Genomic DNA, 22,225 nt, shown 5'->3' on the forward strand with positions numbered 1-22,225 from the left:
GCCAGCAGATGTCACCATATCCGATCCGAACCGCTGAACCATTTCAAGGTTACTGCTTCAGAGGGTTCTGAACCAAACTGGTTCCGAAAGCTTCGGTTTCTGCATTATTACTAATGCAACGTCACAGCAACTAGAATTTTGACACGTGTATGTAAAGAATTCACTGCAGAGCCACATTTCTAGAGCAGGGCCTGCAGCGAATGTTTTAGAGTCTGTCTTATCTTAAAGAAAACATCTTTTAAATGAAATAAGAAACCATTTTGCATCATTAATAAGATGTGTTGTAGTTTTCTCTATTTTTACAAGACTTTTTGTTCAGTTTGAAAGCTTTACATGCGCTGAACCCGGAGAAAAAGGATGTTCCTGGCACAATATAGTCTTTTAGTTGCCTGGACCTATTTATTAAGATTAATGAAAAACGTCACTCTTCACGTGCGTCCCCACCGCCAGCGCCATAGACACCATCCACAAGCACCTTCTATTGGACAAGAATCTTCCAGAAAGAACAACCTTAACACCGGCCCAAATCTGCACCATGCTGGACCTGTGTTTGAACACCACCTATTTCCAATACAGAGAAGGCTTCTACAGGCAGAAACATGGCTGTGCCATGGGCTCACCAGTATCCCCCATAGTTGCCAATCTATACATGGAGAAGGTGGAATCCCAGGCCATGACATCCTTCACAGGAACTGCGCCAAGCCACTGGTTCAGATACGTGGACGACACCTGGGTCAAAATTCAAACACAAGAATTGGTAGCGTTCTCCGATTGCCTCAACAAAACAGACCAGTATGTAAAATTCACCCGGGAAGATACAAAAGGAAACAGTCTGGCCTTTCTGGACTGCACAGTCAAGATCACTGAGGACAGAAATCTCACCATCGAAGTCTACAGAAAGCAACATGTGGCTCTCAACATGTGGCTACCCAGACTGGGCCTTCACCAAAACCTCAAGAAAGCGAGACCCCAGCAAAGGAGAGGAGGAGAGACACAAACGCCGCAGCGTTTCCATCCCCTACCTGTCTGGAGTCTCGGAGAAGTTTAGGAGGATCCTCCAGAAACACGACATACCGGTTCAGTTCAAACCCAGCAACACTCTCAGACAGAGGTTAGTACACCCAAAGGACAAGACACCAAGACCCAAACAAAGTAATGTTGTTTATGCTGTACAGTGCCAGGAGGAACGTGAGGAACTGTACATTGGGGAAACCAAACAACCTCCCCACAGAAGAATGGCACAACACAGACGTGCCACCTCTTCGGGTCAGGATTCAGCAGTCCACTTACACCTAAAGGAGAGTGGGCACTCCTTCGAGGACAGCCAAGTACGGATACTGGCCAGAGAAGACCGCTGGTTTGAAAGGGGGGTCAAGGAAGCTATCCATGTTAAATTGGAGAAACCATCCTTAAACAGAGGTGGTGGCCTGAGGCACTTCCTATCACCCACATACAATGCAGTCCTCCACTCCTTCCAACAGCAAAACAAACATTCACACCATTCCAGGGGACCCAGTGACTCACCACCATGTGACCCAGCAGACAAAGGGGAGACACCTCAACAGAAACTAGGTGAACGACCCGACCAACGACCCTGCTAACGACTCTCAGCTCTCTCCCCAGCGATTTCAGAACTGAAGAAGCCGTCTGGATAGAAGGCGAAACGTCTTCAAGAGAAGAAACCCAGTCCAGTTTACACAGACATTAATGAAAAACCACAATCATCTCCTGTTTAATCATGAAGGAACCAAACCTGACTGACAGGAGCAACATGGGCATGAGCTAAAGCTAAATGTGATGACAGTGTGAATTCTTAGGCCGTAAAACTATGCCTGAATATTACATGTCACAATTTAGTACACTAAACAAAATAATGTTTCTCTACACCCCATTTTTACTCACGCTGTGATAATCTAAAACAAAATTGCAGAAAATAAAATACAATACAGACATAGACCTCTCCCAGTCCCAGAGACTTTTCAGACACTTCATTGACCTCCTGTGTGACCTTGTCAGCCGTACCCTGCCCCTCCCCCCATCATCTTCCTCTGGTTCTGTCTCAACTTTCTCAACTTTCTGTGTTTCCTTTTCCACATTCACCTTACCCACAAATTTAACAATTCTGTGTTTTATCTTATGTAAATAGCTAAATAGCTCCTGCACTTATAGTCTAAGGCATTTAATGTAAACACCATCTGTAAAATATGTTTATAGCACAACCTGGTAAACGACTGTAAAAATAACCGTACATACTGTATTTATTAAGTTATTATCCTCACTTGCTGCTTCTTTTGCACTTCTGGTTAGATGCTAAACTGCATTTTGTTGCTCTGTACCTGTACATGTGCAATAACAATAAAGTTGAATCTAATCTAATCTAATCTAATCTAAAATCTTTTCAGCGTCTCAATGATAAACAAAATAAGCAGGGCTGTTCTTATGGTAACCAACAAATAGTCCCTGGTGACACCTGGAATCAAGCTTTCCTTGCCTGTGTTCTGTCTGTGTTCCTTCAGGGGTCTGCCTGTGGTCACAGGGTCTGAGTTATGGTTACCTGTCTGGTTTCTGTTTAGGGCCAGATAACAGTTGAAATTGCTTTGTTGATTTAGTTGATTCTTTCCAATGTGTCAGATATTTTCCCTTCTGTCTTTTTGACAGGTGGTTCTGTCATTTGTGGGTGGACTCACAGAAGCAGCTGTCTAAGGGGGGTCTCTGGACACCCTGGCTGTGATGGAGTGTTTCCATCTCAGCCAGGGTGTCCAGGGTGTCTTTGTTTTAGATAATCGCAGAATTTTGTTTTTCATTTGACATGTAGGATCGATTTGCATAACTCAACATGCAGAATCTCAATTTCATATCCCATTTTGGGAAGTCTTGGTTGCCAAGTGAACCCCTGGTAACCATAGAAACAGATGGGGTCTATGGCAGACCTTTCTGTCTGTCTCTCTCTTTGTCTGTCTGTCTTTCTCCCTGTAAAAATACTAATAATTTTTATATATACATTCTGTTTTATATATTTTCTATTCTTATTTCAATTTTTTTCTGCGTCTTTTTGCTGCTGAAGCATTGTAAATATCCCCATGTGGGACAAATAAAGGAATCTGATAGTGCCTCATCCAGGTAAATAACCCTAACCAGATGGAAATTCCTATGACTCTTTGTGTGTCAGTTTTCATAAATATATGAGTAATTTAAATTTATGAAACAGCAAAATGGAACCTTGATTCAGAGCCATTATCATATACGGAACATTTGAAGCCAAGTACACGGAAATGGGAGCTTGAATGATGATTTTGGAGTTTATTCAAAACACCAATTGTGAACAAAGCTCAGATTTGGCCTACATTCCACCACTTAAACCAACATGGTTGACTTCCCGTTGATTTGAGGTCATAGTGTCACAAGATTTTTTTTGCATCATCTTCTTATGAAACACATGCCTGCAAAATGCTGTACACTTATGACAAAACACCCAAATGTGGAGGGGGCTTTGAGAAATTATTGGTGGAACTACTTTTCTGCAGATATGTTGGAATCCTTTCAAACATCAATCAATTTTTTGGCAGAACTGGTATATGGGCAAATGAGGCCCCAAACTGGAAAATGCTCTGAAAAAGAAGAAAATAAACAGAGCAGAAAAAAGGGTCCTCGTTGGACCTTGTTCTGCTCGAGCTCTAATGACGTCACAGAGGCGTGATGTGTTGTTGCGAGCACAACATTCTTTCCATAGGATGGCCACGGAGTTCAGGTCCAGCAGACGGCGCAAAATCCCCACAAAACACACCCACTTCTGGACGCGCCCCTGTATAGCGATTACTGACAAAGAGAACCAATCACATTCGTCTATCGAGGGGCCGAGGGAAGACCGACCAATCAGAGACGTCCAGAGAGGGCGGTGCTCCCGTTCTTTAAATAAAACACGCCCATATTCGTCACGTGATTAACGATGTTTGGAAGGGCTCCTTCGTCGCCATTTTGAAGAAATAATTACAGTTAATTTTATATATTTAGAATTGGAGGAAAAAGCGCAATGATTTGGTTATTGTGAGACTCTTTAAACTCTACAGAATAACACACAGTCAGTTGATTTGATGTAAATCCAAGGTGAGAATGGACCTCTACAATTGATCACGCATGGACGCCGCCATTATATCCTTGCATCGCACATTGAGGGTCACTTTTCCACCATTTTGTTACAGCAAAAACCGAGGAAAAACCACGTCTGACGTAAATATCGTCACGTACTATAAATTGTTCGTCCTTCCTCTCGGAGCTCATTCCTGGATTTGTTCAGAGGTAAGTGTTGTTGGGGGCCAGCAATTCCTAATTTTCTGTTTGTAGTAGGTGCGTAATGTGTAAACATTGTATTCAAAAGCCCCAAACGACCCGGACACAGCGGAAGAATTGCGGGTTTTGTCCCTCTCGAAGCTTTAATGTGTTTTTTTGTGTTTTACAGGTATAAATTTGCTTGCAGAAGACTGAACCACCGAGGACTTTGAACTCTTCTCAATTTCATATTTTTTCTTCAAGTAATGGACATTTGATTACTATTTTTGCCTCCATTTTGTTTTATCAAGGACAGGGTAGCCTCTAGGGATTACAGCCCCATCCATAAAAAATTTCAAATTATATTAAATAATTGAAATTGATAATGAACATATAAATGGCTCAAAGGCACACTCCTGTATTTTTTTGAAAAATATATATGGCTTTTAAGATAATCGAACTGAAATCATCAAAGCAGGATAAAAGGCTAGCTAACGGTAGCTGGCTAGGACACTAAATTAGCTTTGTTCTCCTGGCCAGTCATTTAAATATAGCTATAGTATGAGCTCACACACGAAAGTTGACGGAGTTACAACGCTCTGTTTTTTTGTGTGTGAGACGGACTTGTCGAAGTGAACAAATAAACGTGGACTAAGTTAGTGAATTACATAAGCAATCTATTCATAAAGATTGCCATCAGGCACAGGAAGCTGTAGGTCGGACTGTTAGCCTGCTACAAGTGTTGCTACAAGGGCTGCGCCACGGAACCATCACCGCAATCTGTACATAAAGATTGCGTCTCTTTGGAGGTTATGTATAAATTTGCCGACGTATGGTGTAATACTTGTACAGATTAAAAGCGCAAGTGAAGACCACATCTTGTACTTGGCAATCTATTGATAAAGATTGCGGGCGGACTTGGGTGACGTGGTCTTCAGAGGGGACACTTGAATGTGGACGCATCGGTCGATCTGTTCGCTCCTCCGAGGCTACAAAAGGGAGTCGAACCCCGGCTGAAAATGACAAGCCGCAAATTTCCATCGCCTTGTCTGACTTTAGTGCCCGTGTGACTGGTAAAAGTTGCGCTGCGCACCATCTTGTGATATTTGGCAGTGTGTTGTCGGAGCTATTGTTGCTTTTGTGTTTGGGGCTGGTCTCCATGATGGGGGAAGTTCACCTTCGACTGGGAGCAGCCACGTTTTCAGATCTGAAATCTTGTGCTGACTTTTCCAGGCTGGCTGCAATCCCCTCATAATGAAGGGCTGTTTGAGTCATTTTGATAGTGTGCAAACCTGTTCAGTACTGTCACCCAGAGTAACAGTTGTATGTTTAGTAACACAATGTGGTTATGCACCCATGTCAGATCCCATCTAAAAACAGTTGAAACCAATTAACATTTTTGTCTGTATCACATGTGGTATTTTCAGGAGTGGGTATTTGCGGTGTTTGTGGAGGTCTGAGACAGTATAAAACATCTACTACAGCAATTAGACTGGTAAGACCTGATTGATTCCTCACATGAATTTTCCAGCAGAAATGTTGGTTAAGTAGCAAACACATGTTGATATATTGATGCAAAAATGCCTTCATTAAAACCAATTAATGCATGGGAGCTCACCACAAGTTCAGTTAACATGACATGAGTTCCAGGTGAAGTCAGTAAATGCTAATTCATTGGTTTGTGGTGGTAGACTAACTGATGATGACGATGATCTAATTGGCTCTGAAATAATAATTCAGTTTCTATCATTGTTGTATTTAGAGATGAGTTGCTGTCCATCATAAACGGCACTGAAGAAATTAAAATACCCCAGTAACACTATTTAAAATCCATTTTCTACAGCGCTGCATAAGTACTCTTTTGATATCCAATATAATGTTTCGATTACCCAATCCTCTGCTATTATTTAGCAGCATCGTTAGTGACGTCCCATGACACAATCCAATGGGTTTCGTAATCTCTATTATCAAATATTACCAATTTCTGCTCCAACCCTTGCATGCAAAACATGATTACTGCTATGACTGATATCGGAATAAAGAATTAATAGAGGTTTCAGCTAAAACACTGAGCCTGTCATATCCTGTCAAACTGGCATCAGCTCTGTCACTATCCACCTATTCTGGATTTAACGGTGAAATGATTAACACAAAAGTATACCACCATCACTTGTGTCTATTATCACCCAGGGGGCGCTAACCCCCTGTCTTGGCACTTTATTAAGAGCATTTTGCAAGCATTCTTTAGCCTATATTTGACTCAATAGCTTTGTAAAGTGGTCAGCTGATAAAGCCCCATGTCTGTGATCCTTCATCAGACTGCTGAGACAGTTGGGGCTAACTGTAGCATCATGCTTACTCAATGATTTGGCAGCCAAAACCGCCCCAGTAATGTTTAATATCATTGGCCCTTGAAAACAGAAGTTGTACGTAGATATCAGATGATATTGTCAAGAATAGAACCATGGAACCATGGTTGGCATGCACATTAATTCTTGATTCTGTGTATTCCAGGTATGGCAGGGGTACTCGTGGACCCCAGAGAAATTTTGAAGGAAGTTGAATCACTGCTGGGGAAAGATGGAGAGATTTGCAGCCTGGAGGGAGTTGCAAAGGTCTTCAGGTGAGGAACTAAAGGGCGCACGTCTGAAGATTGACCGTGGATGAGAGAATCTAACATCTTTGCTCCTTTTTCCACAGTTTAATGAAAGCATCTACCAAGATGGTCAGTAGATGCATGTACTTGAACATCATGCAGCAGTCCAAATCCCAAGATGTACTTGACAAGTAAGCATTTTTGTGATGTGAAACGATAACATAGACCTGCTACCTGCTGATATAAACACTCCCTGTAGTTCTGATGGTTCTGATGAAAGACATTCCGGTTTGGTCTGAATGCCAGTGTAAAACCAGCGATGTAGCGTGTTCAAACAACAAATTAAATGGATTCTTTATTGACTTGGGGCCCCTGTTTAGATCACTATTGAAACTTGGCTTATAATTCTGTTGGAAATGTTGTTTTTATCTTATTTTAAACTATTTTTTGCCAAATTGCTCTTACTGTTTACTAAGTAAAGTTGAGTTGAGCTTGTATTTACTTGACCTCTTTTTGTTTTTACATGAAATTGTTGCTGGCCTTAATGTTTAGAACCTTGATGTCTTTCAATTTATTTCCTTAATGGTAATGCTTCTTTACCAGGTTCATCAAAATTGGAGGATACAGGCTGCTCAACTCTTGGCTCACTCACGCCAAATCCACGAACAATGCTCCGATGCTGCAGCTCATCCTGCTGACTCTGCAGAACCTGCCGCTCAGAGTGGAGCACCTCAAACAGGTAATCTCTTCTTTTCTGCACTAATTCAGTGCCTCCTGAACCTCCTCTAACCTCTAATAAATGCTTTTATCTCTACCAGAACAACACGGCTAAGTTGGTGAAGCAGTTGAGCAAGAGTGCAGAGAATGAGGGTCAGTTGGATCGAACGAGGAAACTCAGCAACGTCAGCGATTTGTGCTTGTTTGTTTTCCAACCAGAATTTCTCTCCTGTGTTTTTAGATCTACGAAATTTGGCGGCAGAGCTTGTCGATGGCTGGATGGCTATAATCCGCTCACAGAGCGTGTCAAACAACTCTCCTGCTGGTACAAGCTGGTTCTTTCTGCGGAGTAATGGTCAGTCACTGATTTATTCGTCTCAGAGTTAAAAGTAACACTTGGTATGTGTGTTTAGAAAAGAAAAACAAGCGAGATGAGAGCAAAGCCCCAAATGTGAAGGAAAAAAATGTCGAGGACGAAAAGAAGAAGGGTAAACCGAAAGCACACGCCCCCAGCCACGCAAAGATTCGCTCCATTGGTAGGTTTGATCGAAGAAGTGACTTGTACAATGTGTTTAAAGTGAATTGTGTTTAAATTAACCTGTATTTTGGACTGTAGGGCTGGAGATGGACACCCCCAGTCCACTCCCTGCTAAAAAGATACCTGCCGCCCCACAGCTTGGTGACAAATACAACATTAAGCCTCCTGTTCTTAAGCGACCACGGTAATTTACCCTCTTTCTTCTTATTAGAGACCATGTTGCTGTCATTTAGTGCTCTGAAAGTAGGATGAGTTTAGTCTGACTTTGTTACCACGGCACCCTCGGTTCAACTAAGCCTGTTTGTTTCTCTTTGTTAGCTCTGGCCCGTTGGAAAACACACCTTTTGAGAAAAAGTATAAGCCTTTAAATACCCCGTCAAACTCTGCCAAAGAAATCAAAGTCAAGATCATACCAGCGCAACGTAAGTTCAGTCCTAACATACGTTCGAGCAGAAGCAGATGCTGTATTTTCAGCTGTCTGATTGTCTTGCTGCAGCAATGGAGTCCACAGGCTTCCTGGATGCCCTGAACTCTGCCCCCGTGCCTGGGATCAAGATCAAGAAGAAGAAACCTGGTACTGGCAACCCAAAGGCAGGATCCCCGACATCTAACAAGGTACAGCCCACGCTTGTGTCAGTGGGACGTTGACAGTTGTTGGTGATGACCAAAGCCAGACGCGTCCTCCTTTCACCGCTCGGTGTATCTCAGCCCTCGTTGTGAAACATTGATGGAGTTTTTCCAAATTCTTGTATGGTGTCGATGTTGACTAGCTCCGAACTCCCTACGGATGCAGCTTTGAAATGGTTTTGAAATGTTTCACATCTGACCAGTTGTGTCATTTCTGTTCTTTTCCTGTTCTCAGGGGAGTCCGTTTGAGGGCAAATCCGCTGCGTATTCTTCATGCTCTGCTAAACACTCCTCTCCAGAAGCTGCTGCTTCTGCTATTGCTTCTGAAGAGCACCAGGAGGAGGAGCAACCTGGGACCCCGGTCCCCTCCGAAGACATCGAGGCTTCTGACATTGGTATCATCTTCAGAATAAATCCACACCTTCTGTTCCGTTTCTTCTTGACCACTTCATCCTTTACAGGGTCATCAGGAGCCTTGTTCCCTTTATTAATGTGCTAATGCGATGTTCTGTCATTGTTTCAGCAGAAAAGAATAACGCCCTGTCGGAACCGCGTGAGGAAGAAAGCTTAACTAAGAAAGGAAAAAAGAAGAAGACGGTTCACTGGCCAGAGGAGGAACAGCTGAAACACTATTTCTACTTTGATCTTGATGAGACAGAGAGAGGTAACGTTGGTTTTGGTGGAAATCATTTGGTTGAACACTTTCCTACTGTGGCTCTGATAAAATATAGAGATAAAACATGTAAAGATGAGCTATTTAGAGTATTGGTTTGTGGTGCAGCCGTATTTTAGAGCCTGCAGAGATGATTTGTCTCCCTAATTATGTTCTGCTTTATTTCAAACTCAGTCAATGTCAACAAGATTAAGGACTTTGGTGAAGCTGCCAAACGAGAGCTGATGATGGACAGACAGACATTTGAGATGGCGCGTCGGCTCTCTCATGACACAATGGAAGAGAGGGTCCCATGGACCCCCCCAAAGCCCCTGACCCTGACTGGCAGCTTAGTCAACCCCGGGGTGAACAGCACAGAGAAGCATATCCAGCGAGATCGTGAGATGGGAATCCTGCAGGAGATATTTCTCAGCAAAGAAAGGTAAAAAAACTGTGTTTTATGAAGTTTGTCCACAGAAATTGGAGCCATATCGCACCAATTCAGAACAGTACTGGTCAACATATGTTCAAAGTGTGTGTGTGATTGCACATGCAAGCAGGTTGTATTTAAAACTGTTCCCTTTTTCAACATTAGTGTTCCCGATAGTCCACATGAACCAGAACCAGAACCTTATGAACCCATGCCTCCCCGTCTCATTCCTCTGGATGAGGTTCGTATAACCTAAACGTGCACTCGTTCGCATGGTTTTCCTCAGCGTATTTTGTAAATACGTATGTTCTTTTGCCTTCTTTTCTGTGGTTGTAGGACTCGTCCACACTCAACGACAGCTATCCTGAACACATGGACACCACACCTCCACAGGGTGCTGCTATGGGTCAAACTGAAAGCTCAAAGCTGCCACCTGTCCTGGCCAAACTCATGGACAACCTGAGCACCAGCAGTTATCGCAGTCCACAAACTCCAAACGCTGTCAACAACCCTGTGGCTCCTGCCGTAAATGTGCAGGAACTGTTATCATCTATCATGGTAAATACGCACAGGACCTGGTCCTCCTTGGTAGTGGCAGGCTGGGCCTGCTTTAGCCTTCAAATCTGCCTTAGTTCCTGAGAAGGTGCTGGAAACATTCCTCACACATGAGAGCATCCACAGCAGAACCCAGCAAACGCGTTCCTGACTTTGAGGTGTGGTTGCGATCGTTGCGTAATCATCAAAGTTGAGTTGGTCCACAGAGGAAATCCCACTTTAAAATGTCCTGGTGTTTCTGGGAATCCATGATGCCAGATTCACATCAAGGTTGGTGCCACCTAAGCACAGCCCTACATGCCCAGAGGCCCACTACAATTTCGTGATCATGGCTGGTCCATATGTGCATGTGGAGCCAACGTTCTGACCTCTGGCAGGTGAAGAACACTGATCATCTCTTCTTCATGGCTCCTGGGACATAATCATTCTATAAATAGGCATTGTGTCCTCAAGGTTGGTGCTAGCTAGGAATGGGAATTTTTGGGTTTCTCTTAAATTGATTGATAAAGCCTATAGTTGGTTAATGAGGCAAATGATGGCGCCAAAACAAGTTTGTACATGACAATGTCATTATGTGTGGAAAAAGGAAAAGATCAACTCATTCTAAAACACAAAGGCAAACATAAGGCAAAAAACAACCGTACTCTAAAAATTACCCTTACGTGACTAAATTTGTATAAAATGAAACCTTGGCCCGCTGTCCTTTCCTCCCAGAAAATTACCACAAAAAAATTGCCATTTTGGGTGCTTTTCAAAATAGAAACTCATTCTTTAGTAACTCTTATTAGCGAAACTACGGTAATTTCAAGGTATACAAAAATAAAACTTCTGAATCAGCTTGGGCTGGCTGCCTCTCTGCTCATTAAGGCGGCCATTTTAAAATACACAACAATATAAAATACACACTCATGCTTCACTCTGACACCTCCCTGAGTGTCTCTAAAACTGTTTCCTCCTCGTGGAGCTTCACGCTCAGGCCGTTGGCGTCTCATGGCTGGCATCGAGTCAAGCTACATGAAAACAAACGCCCCCGAGCGCTCGTCCCTTTATCCCCACAGACTTGGGAGTATATAAAGGAAGGGGATGGTCGGCGGGGGCATGATTCACCTCTGATTCACCGAACCGTTGCTGAGGAATGAAGGATTCAGTGAAGGAATCCCTTAAATGATTGGACTCTGCATTCAGTGCAGTCATGATGCTGATAGAGCAGCAGGGCCAGGAGACGATGGCAGCTACTGGGGACAGGGTCAGGGGCATGATCGGAGTCAGTGGGAGTAGTCTGATCCATGGACACCAGCTCCATCGGACAGGACTGTGCAGACCTGTGGTGCCAGGTACCTTCAGAGGAGCCCAGATGGGCCGATGTTGGGCGAATATCCAGAATAGGGTTGATTTGATGATGAGCAGGAGCAGCGTTCATGCTGCTCACAACATCGTGGAGCCGCACCTCAAGTCCTGCGCATCTCCAGCATTACGGCGCCACAAGTGCAAATCATTACCCACAATCCTCGGGTTCCTGTTGTCCGCAAACGATGGCGATGTGAGAAATGTTCTAATGGCAGCCTTTGTTTGTTAGGGTGTTTCTGGCAACCAGTCGACTGAAGACTTGATCAAGCAGCCTGACTTCTCAGACAAGATTAAACAGCTGTTGGGCTCCCTGCAGCAGACCCAGAACCAGGGTGCTCCTACTCCAGGTACTGACTTTCAGAGTATGGATCAGCATCTGCACATCGTGCCTGTTGCTCTTTGATGTTAAATCTGAATTCTTTTTCATCCAGTCAACCCAGGTTTGCTGGGACACGGTCCCAACATGACCGCCATGAACAACCTGAACATGCACATGCAGATGCCCATGAATGGTGGCTTCCCACCCAATAACTCCCCAGGAGGGCTCCGCTTTAATCACCCCCCTCCCCCCCACAACAACGGACCGGCTTTCAATACTGGTGGAGGTCCACGCATGATGGGGCCACCGCCAGGCCAGGGCCGAGGAGACAATGGCAACTACTGGGGAGACGACTCCATGCGAGGGGGACCCCCTCGGGGGGGCCATTTCCACCGAGGAGGGCGAGGGCGAGGAGCAGAGCCAGGCTTTAGGGGCCGAGGCCGGGGAGGACCCAGAGGAGGGCACAACAACATGAACGGTGTGTGGGACTCAGGATCTTCTCAATTCATTAAAATAATAAATGTGAAGTCAAGGAACAGTCGTGGCTGTAACATTTGGCAGATACACACATATACACGTTTACCCCTACGTACGCGTTCATCTCCAACCTCTCGCATGCTGACTGATGGCTGACTGTACGAGCCCCTCTGGCCACGCCGCAGCGTGTGACCACGACTTATTCAAAGCGTGGCCACGCGTTGACTCGGTCCTGGCCTGGCCACTTAGTTCTAGGAGATCATTTGCCTTCAGTAGCGCGACGCTTGGCTGTAACAAGCTGTCAGTCTTCAAATTCTGCTGTTGAGCTTAGTTATTCATCGCCATGGCGAGCAGAACCATGGCTTCCTGCATCCATCCCATCCACCAAGCTCCTCCAAGGCCTGTATAAGGCCGCCCACTATGATGCCGGGGCTTCCAGTTATCCTAAGAATCAACGTTGACCTCCAGGACATCAGCCTGCCCTTTGTCTTTAAGTCCATCCATGTTGATGGACGATGCCCAAGTTGAAGCTCATTCCTAAATTAAAATACAATGAAATCAATTCACACTGGGCCGTGTTAACAGTTCCTGCATGGAAACGAGGCAGCTGAGTGTTTGGGGGAGAGAATATGTGTTAATGTGTGCTGATGAATGCTAGCCACGCCTGTCCTGTCCTGTCCTGCTGAACGCTTTACTGGGTGGTTGAACTGGTTTTGTGTCCTCTCTTGGCAGACATGTCCAAAAGGCCTCTGTGTCGTCACTTTATGATGAAGGGAAGCTGCAGGTATGAGAACAACTGTGCTTTTTACCATCCCGGGGTGAACGGACCACCACTGCCCCCGAACCATCCGGCAAACAAGCAGCACAGCCAGCACCCGCAGCACGGACTGTGAACCAGCAGCTGCAGACAGCCGTGGACCTTCTGTGTGCACGCGAGTCTCACCTCTGTCGCCCCCCCCCCGGGGTGACCCCGAAGGAGATAACGAGCAGGTGGAACTGAGAGCCCAAGGCCGACTGATTTTATAGTCGTCGTTTTTAACAGGAGGACTGAAACGGGACAGGACGCTGCATCTGACTGAGCTCCGCTCCCCGATTCAGCTGCTCACGGGCCCCCTGTCAGCTCATCTCTGAGCGCAGCAGCGCCCCCTGCTGTCGAGGCCGTTATGTAAAACGTGGTCGTGTGGATGAAGCGCTCCGTGCGTCAGCTTTACTGTTTTCTGTGAAAACATTGACCTGCGTGTCTCTGTGGGACTTTTGGAATGTATTGTTTCCTGTTCCTTTCAGCTTGTGTTGTTGGTTTTTTTTTAAATCATTATTGGTTTTGATACAATATTGACCTTTATGTGTTTCTGTCTCCACAAAATATTTGAATGGGTGCAGAATACATTTGTCATTTTCAGTTGGATTTTGTATATGAGATATTCAATAAATGTTGAAAACAGGTTAACGTGCGTGGTGACTGTTTGACGCGCACGTTAGACGTACGACGCTGCATTTCCTGGAACAACGCAGATGTGCTGGTATTTGTTGTTTCTTCAAACAGGAAGTTACATCCTTTTCTTATGTTTGAGCTGCTTCTCAATGGCAGCTTGTTCCATCAGGCCCGGCCCAGCATTTCAAATATTGACCATGAAGCTGTGAACACACAGACACACACACACACACACAGAAGCAGGGACGTCCACAGAGAGCGTTTGGAGGCCTGAAGGACACCTCAGCACTCAAGAGTCTCCCACATCCTGGTTACCCGCCATCATTGCCCCAAGGCAATTATTGATTCAGGCCCACGATCTCTGGTGACGTCACCTGTCTATGAAGGAAGCTGCAGCAGGAATCCTGCATGTTAGCAAGACACGGCTCATGTGTGAAACACGCTCCGCACATGCTCCGTAGGCTGGTTGGCAGTTGGCAGAATTTCATTATTTACTGTTGTACTGCCCAACAAGTTCAGAATGGGCTTGAGACTGGGTTTAGACTGACTAGACTGGCTCTGGACTGGGTTTAGACTGACTTAGACTGGCTCTGGACTGGGTTTAGACTGGCTCTGGACTGGGTTTAGACTGGCTCTGGACTGGGTTTATATTGATGGTCTTTTTTTGGACTTAAACTGCTTTAGACTTGGTTTAGACTTCTTGGACCGGTTTAAACTGGGTTTACACTGTATAAAAAAGTGAGAACATCTTTTTGGAAGGTTACAAAATGTTGTAAAAGCTTGTTTTATATACCAAAGGTACCTCTGAAGACATCAAACACTTCCAGAACATTAAGAAGAAGTCCTTAATTACATAAAAATAATATCATTGTTATAAGTTCTCCGACCATACAGCCATCGTTGGACGTGTGTCGGAGGGGAACGAACTGGAGGACAGGGAGGTCATCACCAACTTTGTCGCCTGGTGTGAACTGAACCATCTGCGCATCAACACCAGCAAGACAAAGGAGGTGGTGATCGACTTCAGTAGGAAGGCTCCTCACACTGCACCCGTGAACATCCAGGGTTTGGACATTGAGATCGTAGAGGAGTACAAATACCTGGGTGTTCACCTCAACAATAAACTGGACTGGACTCATAACACAGACGCCCTGTACAAGAAGGGCCAAAGTCGTCTCCATCTGCTGAGGAGACTGAGGTCCTTTGGAGTGTGCAGGACACTGCTTCGGACTTTTTATGACTCTGTGGTGGCATTGGTGATCTTCTACGCTGTGGTCTGCTGGAGCTGTGGGAGCTCAGAGAGGGACAGGAAGAGACTCAACAAGCTGGTCAGAAGGGCTGGCTCAGTCCTGGACTGCTCTCTGGACCCCAATGACGAGGTGGGTGAGAGGAGGATGTTGGCCAAGCTGACATCAATTATGGACACCCCCTCTCACCCCTACACGAGACTGTGGGGGCCTTAAGCAGCTCCTTCAGCAGCAGACTGTTACACCCACGGTGTAAAAGGGAGCGTTACCGCAGGTCATTAATCCCAACGGCCGTCAGATTGTTCAACATGCACTACTCCTAATGCAGCACCAATAACCCAGGGTTGGCATATTTGCACTAACGAATCATCCTACCTCTGGAATGTCTTATTTGCACCTTCATTATTCTTCACACTGTCCGACACTCCTCCTGTACATAATTTCTGTATATACTGTACAACGTACATAGCAATGTACATGATATAAGAGTCTTTTTCTTTTCTTTCTTTTAGTACTTTTCTGTATTGTACACCACTGTAACGTGCAATTTCCCCGATGTGGGATCAATAAAGTCTTTTATCCTTTATCCTTATCCTTAATACAGATGACATACGTTACGTTATCATTTTACTGCTGTTTGTTTTGTCATCCCAAATTGGTTCCGCACCCACGTGTGGACACACGTACAGTCAGCCAGTGCGTGTGCAGGTGTGTCCCGGGGCGGGGATCTGACCCTTGCATTTCAAATACTCTGAATCAGATTGTTGACTTTGATATGGATTTCAGCCAATCACAGAAAGACCAGTCAGTGATGAAGACAGCTGTGCTGTGATCCACCTCAGCTCCATGTTCCACATCCAAAGAGGGCGGGACCTCAGAGGGGCAGAGGGCGGGACCTCAGAGGGGCAGGTATTTAAATACCCACCAGGTGATAGCGAGGCCACAGATCCTGGCGTTGTGGACCTTTGACTCCCTCCCGACTGACAGAACAGGTAGGATGCAGCTTATCTTTGTGTTTCATTTGATGCTCTACACACTCATCACACCGTGGTGGTGACCATGAGTTTCCTGGGTCTGGGATCCTCTGGGTGTGGTGACCGTGGTCACATCCTTGAGACGAGCAGATGAGATCTTCTCCCATCATCCTTTCATTCGGTGTGAACATCTCAACTGTACCGGTGTTTCATGTGTGTTTGTCATCTTCCGGAAGGCCTTGAAAATGATCCGAGCAGCGTTGTCAGCCTTCCTGGTCTTGGTGGTGGCGTGCACTGATGGCAAATACATCCCAAAGACTGGCAAGAGGATCCCTCAGACTCTGTCCAGAGGTTTGTTCCATTCTCTCAGACTCATGGCTGAATGATGACTGTGTCTGACAAGGATAACGAATCTGACCTCTGGAATGTGGCTGTCCAGGTTGGGGAGATCAGCTGATCTGGGCTCAGACCTACGAAGAGGCTCTGTACTGGTCCAGGTCCCGGTATGTCATCAAGACTTGCAGCTCTTTTGCTGATGCAAATGATGTCAATGGTTAAGTTGTAGCTGAAACTAACAAAAGGGAGCCTGTGTTTCAGCAACAAGCCTCTGATGGTCATCTTCCACCTGGAGGACTGTCCACACAGCCAGGGTGAGACCCGCCCCACAAACACACACCACAAATCATGGACCACGCCGTTGAGTCCCCTCTTTTCCCTCCCTTGCAGCCCTGAAGAAGACTTTTGCTGATGAAGTTGAGCTTCAAAGATCAATCGATGAAGAATTTATTGTCCTAAATCTGGTGGTGAGTTTGTCCAACTCAGAGACAATTAGGTGAATTCTAGCACGGTTTGGTTCATTAGTGAGAGCTGGAAAATCCCAAAGTCAATTTCACTTAAAGCCACGTGATGCGTGAAAGGACGGCACAAACATCTCCTCAGGTCTTCACTGTTTGGTGAAGGTGACCTTCTCTTTCTCCACTGACAGTATGAAACAACAGACAAGCACCTCTCCCCTGATGGACAGTATGTCCCCAGAATCATTTTTGTTGGTAAGAACTCCGAGTATTAAAGTTTATCAAGGACATTTAAGTGCATTTCCTGTTCTGTGGCCAACTGAGAGTTCGAAATTTCATGTTAAAATCAAGACGCATGTGAAATATGTTGTGTAAAACTGTGTGTACACAAATATTGACTCGTCCATTAATCTATTAATATTGCATTAACCTGGTTACACGCTCGTGCTTGACGGAGGTAAAAGTTTTAAAAAGAGAGACACTTTAAAGCGTCTCATCCTCACAGACCCCTCGATGACGGTCAGGGCTGACATCACCGGCCGCTACTCCAACAAGATGTACGCGTATGAAACAGGGGACATCAGACTCTGTAAGTAGTCCCTCAGCAGCTCACCGAAGCCGAGGCCAAGAGCGACAGGTAGAAAAGTGAACGCTTCTTGATTCTCCCCCAGTGATGAGCAACATGAAGAAAGCCAAAAAGCTCCTGAAGTCTGAGCTGTGACGATGAGGACGTCCCCAGGTCCCCTCCTCAGCTCCAGCGTATTATTTCTGAAGGCCTCAGGAACAGTTCAGCATGTGTGAGATGTTGCTTTCTGTTGTCTCTGCTGCTCAAGCAGAAGCTCTTTGAACTAAATAAATGTGGATATCTTCATAAAAAGGTGGACAGTCTCCCTTTTTGTTGCCAGCAGGTCACTGAAACGCGAACATCCACCACGCTGATGTCTAAATTACGTTTTTATTCTAGTTTTTGATGTTTTTTAAGTACATATAAAAGCAATGAAATAAAGAATTATGACAAATTTAGTGTCTTTTCTCAGATAACGAGATGATGTTTCCATTGAGGCAGGAGAGAAGCATCTTGTGTTATTAGCAATGACAGGCTAACCCCTCTAGGCTAACAGGCTAATCCCTCTAGCATACCATGAAGGACGAGCAGCATCAACTCTGATGACTGACAAAGTCAGATGAATTTTACAATCATTGAAGATTTTGTGTTGCGTTTCCATATGGTTTGCTAATCTATTGTTGGTTAGCATCTCTCGACCAGCTCCCTGGTCCTCGAGCCTCCAGATAGCAGCTTGTTAACGCCCCCCTTCCCTTCCGGCCTCAAGCCAGATAGACTCCGGCTCCATGCACAGCTGGAAATCTCTGTCCTGAGGCAGATTTAGAGTTGGCCGGTAATGTCTACTGCTTCTGACTGGGCTCACCACGAATGTGCAGGTTAAGGCATTACAACCCAGGACCCGCCTGTGGCCCCCACCATCGTATCTGTTTCATCCACACCAGACCAGACTTGTGGAAGCCTCGGTGCTTTGTGAGGCTTCGTCTCTCCACTCTTCCGTTGACTGACATGGGATCCCGGATGTTTCCGTACGGTCGCTCGGGATTCCTCCACCTTTGCAGAGGAACATTCAGCTGGATCTTCTGCATTTCTGGGATTTTGACAGCTGGAACGTGTTTGTTACTCTGGCATCAGTATTTTCCCTCGTTGAGTTTTAGTTCTGTGTCTCCCTGCCCCCATGAGCCTGGTCCTGCTTTAAGGTTTCTTCCTGTTAAAGACCATTTTTTCCTGCCACTGTTGCTTGTGGGGGGATCCAAGCCCATTGAGGAGTGCTGGTGTTGAGCCACAGCAGCCCAGCTAGCCTCCCAACAGCTGAGGGATGAGACAATGGATTCCTTCTTTAGGGGCCCAATTCTTCTCTTAGACTGACCTTGACGGTTCTTTTCTGCCAGCATGTTTCACTCCTGGACCTGATGAAGTCTTCTAGAACCTCCGTTGAAGCAGCACAAACATGCGTCATAATGAACGCTCCGTCCTGCAGCTACCAGAGTCTCGCCGAAGGCAGAAGAACGTGTAGCTGGAATCAACCCCACCAGACAGAAACGGCTTCAGAAAATCCACCACGTGTTTTATTGTACATTTCTGCCAGAGTTCTGATTAATACCTGCACGCTTACATAGAATCTGACAGTGGGATCTGCCTTAGTTAATGGAACCTGAACCTTTTAGACAGCATGAAGCAAAGATGACCAGTTAGACTCGACCACCACCCAACAGAGATGTCATTAACACGGGTCACCATGCACAAAATGTCTCCTTTTCCCCATTTTTCACATGTTTTCCTCTTTTTTTTCCCCCAATATGGGTTAACCAGCTCCTGCGTGTCCACCGAATGCTCCGACCCCACACACCCCGAGCAGGGCCTCAGTTCTTCTTCGTCTTTGGGGAATCATACTTCCTCTTGCTGGAGTACCAGAGGAGCAGCGGGATACCGATGGAGGGTAACGTCATCACTCCGAACGCAGCCCAGTCCAGCTAGAAAGCATAGAGGGGAAGTCATCTTTTCCAGTCTAAAAACATTAAAACTACGTGTGTTTCAGCAGCTGAAACGTGCGTGCACGACTCACATAGTGTGGTGAAAAACGACGGTCAAATTCCCTCTGAGCCAGGATGCCTCCCTGGCCGGGTGCACTAGTGAAGCCAACCTATAGAAGTAACAAACAGTTTAGGTGTCTTCATGTGCATTAATGGTTATGTTAACTGACTTACCACAACTTCTCCTCCCTCCTGGGCCACGTAGCTGACCGACGCAGAGGTGAAGTTGAAGTATCCGGCCTTTAGGGGGCGCAACACGACAGTGTGGGAGACATTACTGGCTCTGAAGGTTCCAGGGTTAAATGAAAAAGAGGTTTTGTGTTTGCAAGTTTGGTCCATGCACGAGTGAGTGGCTGTAAGCACATTGTGACTGTCAAGCACAAACAAAGCTCTTTCTAAAATTAACTTATACATTTCTAAAATCTTAAATCCACAACCAGCTAAAACCTTTAAAAAATGACTCGCTTAGAAATTTAAAGTCCAAAATTTGCACTGATGAAACACATTTCTGTTTAAAAATCAGCATTTCTTTCTGGTTTTAAAGAATATTTCTCTCTTTTGAGGGTAACAGGTCTATTGTAATGAGAACTCAGATTTCTTAACAATACCAACACTATTTGTAATTTATGACGCAACTTTGATACTACAAACTAAAAACCAATGAGCCGTACAAAATCAAAAAGGCAAAGTGGGAGGATACGGTGCAATTCTTTCCCATTTGACGTTCAACATTCCAGAAACAATCCCAAAATCTTCAGGGGGAAACGAATCGTCCGACAGTTCCACTTCCAGAGCAGCGCTAGAGACACGGAGCACAGAAAGGGAAGCATTTCTCACCAAAAACATCAGTGATGCAACCGTCACCTTAACAGGCAGAGGGTAGAAAAACACACACACTCTCTCTATCATGCAGACACACACACCTGCCACGAGGTTTCTTTGTAAATACATAATATTTAGAGCTGCACCCAAAGGATCAGACTTGATAAATATGAAATGATAATGGTGGTTTTGATAACTCAGAGCATCTTCGAATCAAAGAGCAGTTTCACTGATCACGAGCACCAGGTGGGGTTCGAAGACGTCATGACGAGCTTACCTGGATCCCACATTATAGATGTTGTACTGGAGGGTGAGGTCGCGGCCCTCCACAGCATACCGGTTCAGCAGGGATTTAGAGGCCAGTAGACGTGCCCCCTCTTCGGCCACGGACAGCCCCAGCAGAGCCAGGAGCACGAACACATGCACTTCCTTCCTCATCTGCAAGAAAGCTCACTCCATCATCTGTTCGCTCCCAACAACATCAACGCCAGGCTCACACTACAGTGACCTGATCATATCGCACAGATGTGACGCCGAACACCGCACAGTCATTTTGATGTTTGATTTTGATATTTAAACGAAGGAAAGACGAGTCTTTTCTGCAAAAGAAAGACGAAAGAAAGAAGAGTCTTGTCTGTAGGGGGCTAATCGCTGATTCAATCGCTTACGTGGACTAAAGAAGACTCTCCCTGGCCCGAATACACCAAAATACGCCGAACTACTGTCGCTCTCTCGTATCTCGTGTTAGACAAATCATTTTGCAATGTGTCTTTCTTCAGTTTGCGAGCTCAAAGAGTCAGAACATTGAACAGAACACATACGTACCGTTCTGTGGTTCTCCCGGAGTTTGAAAAAGAACCTGAGCGGAGCATGCGCACAAAGATCCCCTCGCTGTTCTGACGTGTCCAAGGGCCACCTCCGGGAAGAGCGCTCCCAGCACAGTGACCCCTGCTGGAAGGAGGTCGCAATTAAGATTAAGATCAAGATTAAGATAAACTTTATTCATCCCCGTGGGGAAATTGAATTGTAATAGCACCCTATACAAAGTATAGAAACAGAATAAATAAATACAGACGTTATAAGCATATATACAGCATATATTATAAGCATATATATATATATATATATGTATATATACACATAATATAAAATACAGTATACATATTATAAGCATTATAAGCATATATACATAAATATAGAATAAAATAGAAATGAAATTACAACATGAACATTACACAGTTATTGTTATTGGCTGGGTTTGGATGAGTTATACAGTCTGATGGCGGACGGCAGGAAGGACTTCCTGTACCGTCCTTAGAGCAGCGAGGCTGCAGGAGTCTGCTGCTGAAGCTGCTCCTCAGTTTGTCCACTGTGTTATGGAGGGGGTGGGAGGGACTGTCCATGATTGTCCGCAGTTTCAACACCATCCTGTCCTGACCACCTCGTCCAAGTTATCAATTTTACAGCCAACAACAGACCCTGCCTTTTTAATGAGTTTGTTGAGTCTGTTGGCATCCTTTGCTTTAATGCCTGCACCCCAGCACACTGCAGCAAAGAAGATGGTGCTAGCCATGACAGACTGGTAGAACATGTGGAGCATCCTGCTGCAAACACTGAAGGACCTGAGTCTCCTGAGGAAATAGAGTCTGCTCATGGCCTTCTTGTAGACAGCATCGGTGTTTGTGGACCACTCCAGTTTATTGTCCAGCTGAACACCCAGGAACCTGTAAAATGGGACTATTTCCACATCTTTCCCACTAATGCAGACTGGGGAGGGTGGGGACTTGCTTTTTCTGAAATCCAACACCATCTCCTTCGTCTTGGTCACGTTGAGCTG

General features: G+C 45.3%; 3 protein-coding genes across 8 annotated transcripts; 2 read left to right on the plus strand and 1 right to left on the minus strand.

Moving 5' to 3' along the window:
• Positions 1–3,941: 3,941 nt before the first annotated feature.
• ppp1r10 (protein phosphatase 1, regulatory subunit 10) lies at positions 3,942–13,971 on the plus strand. 6 transcript variants are annotated; one of them, XM_057020707.1, is made up of 21 exons: positions 3,942–4,104; positions 4,200–4,296; positions 4,457–5,339; positions 5,694–5,761; positions 6,781–6,889; positions 6,967–7,053; positions 7,466–7,601; positions 7,681–7,732; positions 7,821–7,934; positions 7,993–8,115; positions 8,196–8,301; positions 8,436–8,539; positions 8,614–8,732; positions 8,980–9,139; positions 9,268–9,408; positions 9,592–9,838; positions 9,992–10,067; positions 10,163–10,384; positions 11,958–12,075; positions 12,160–12,525; positions 13,257–13,971. In XM_057020707.1, exons 5-21 carry the CDS (start codon positions 6,783–6,785, stop codon positions 13,415–13,417), a joined length of 2,439 nt encoding a protein of 812 aa, XP_056876687.1. In that variant the 5' UTR covers positions 3,942–4,104; positions 4,200–4,296; positions 4,457–5,339; positions 5,694–5,761; positions 6,781–6,782; the 3' UTR covers positions 13,418–13,971. The 6 variants fall into 6 exon arrangements, with proteins under 6 accessions (XP_056876687.1, XP_056876692.1, XP_056876693.1 ...); XM_057020712.1 differs by having other exon boundaries at positions 9,271–9,408; XM_057020713.1 differs by having other exon boundaries at positions 7,821–7,904.
• Positions 13,972–16,051: 2,080 nt separating this feature from the next.
• Positions 16,052–17,852, plus strand: agr2 (anterior gradient 2). Its single transcript, XM_057020723.1, has 8 exons — positions 16,052–16,195; positions 16,414–16,528; positions 16,617–16,680; positions 16,775–16,827; positions 16,904–16,980; positions 17,163–17,226; positions 17,477–17,560; positions 17,643–17,852. The coding sequence occupies exons 2-8, from the start codon at positions 16,423–16,425 to the stop codon at positions 17,690–17,692; spliced, it is 498 nt and encodes a 165-aa protein (XP_056876703.1). The 5' UTR covers positions 16,052–16,195; positions 16,414–16,422; the 3' UTR covers positions 17,693–17,852.
• Positions 17,853–19,079: 1,227 nt separating this feature from the next.
• ssr2 (signal sequence receptor, beta) lies at positions 19,080–21,332 on the minus strand. The gene is made up of 6 exons (XM_057020722.1): positions 21,214–21,332; positions 20,666–20,826; positions 20,267–20,365; positions 19,741–19,849; positions 19,599–19,676; positions 19,080–19,506 (listed from the first exon to the last, which is right to left on the minus strand). Exons 2-6 carry the CDS (start codon positions 20,824–20,826, stop codon positions 19,396–19,398), a joined length of 558 nt encoding a protein of 185 aa, XP_056876702.1. The 5' UTR covers positions 21,214–21,332; the 3' UTR covers positions 19,080–19,395.
• Positions 21,333–22,225: the final 893 nt, after the last annotated feature.

The sequence above is a fragment of the Takifugu flavidus genome, chromosome 21, assembly GCF_003711565.1.
Source record: "Takifugu flavidus isolate HTHZ2018 chromosome 21, ASM371156v2, whole genome shotgun sequence".
NCBI lineage: Eukaryota > Metazoa > Chordata > Actinopteri > Tetraodontiformes > Tetraodontidae > Takifugu > Takifugu flavidus.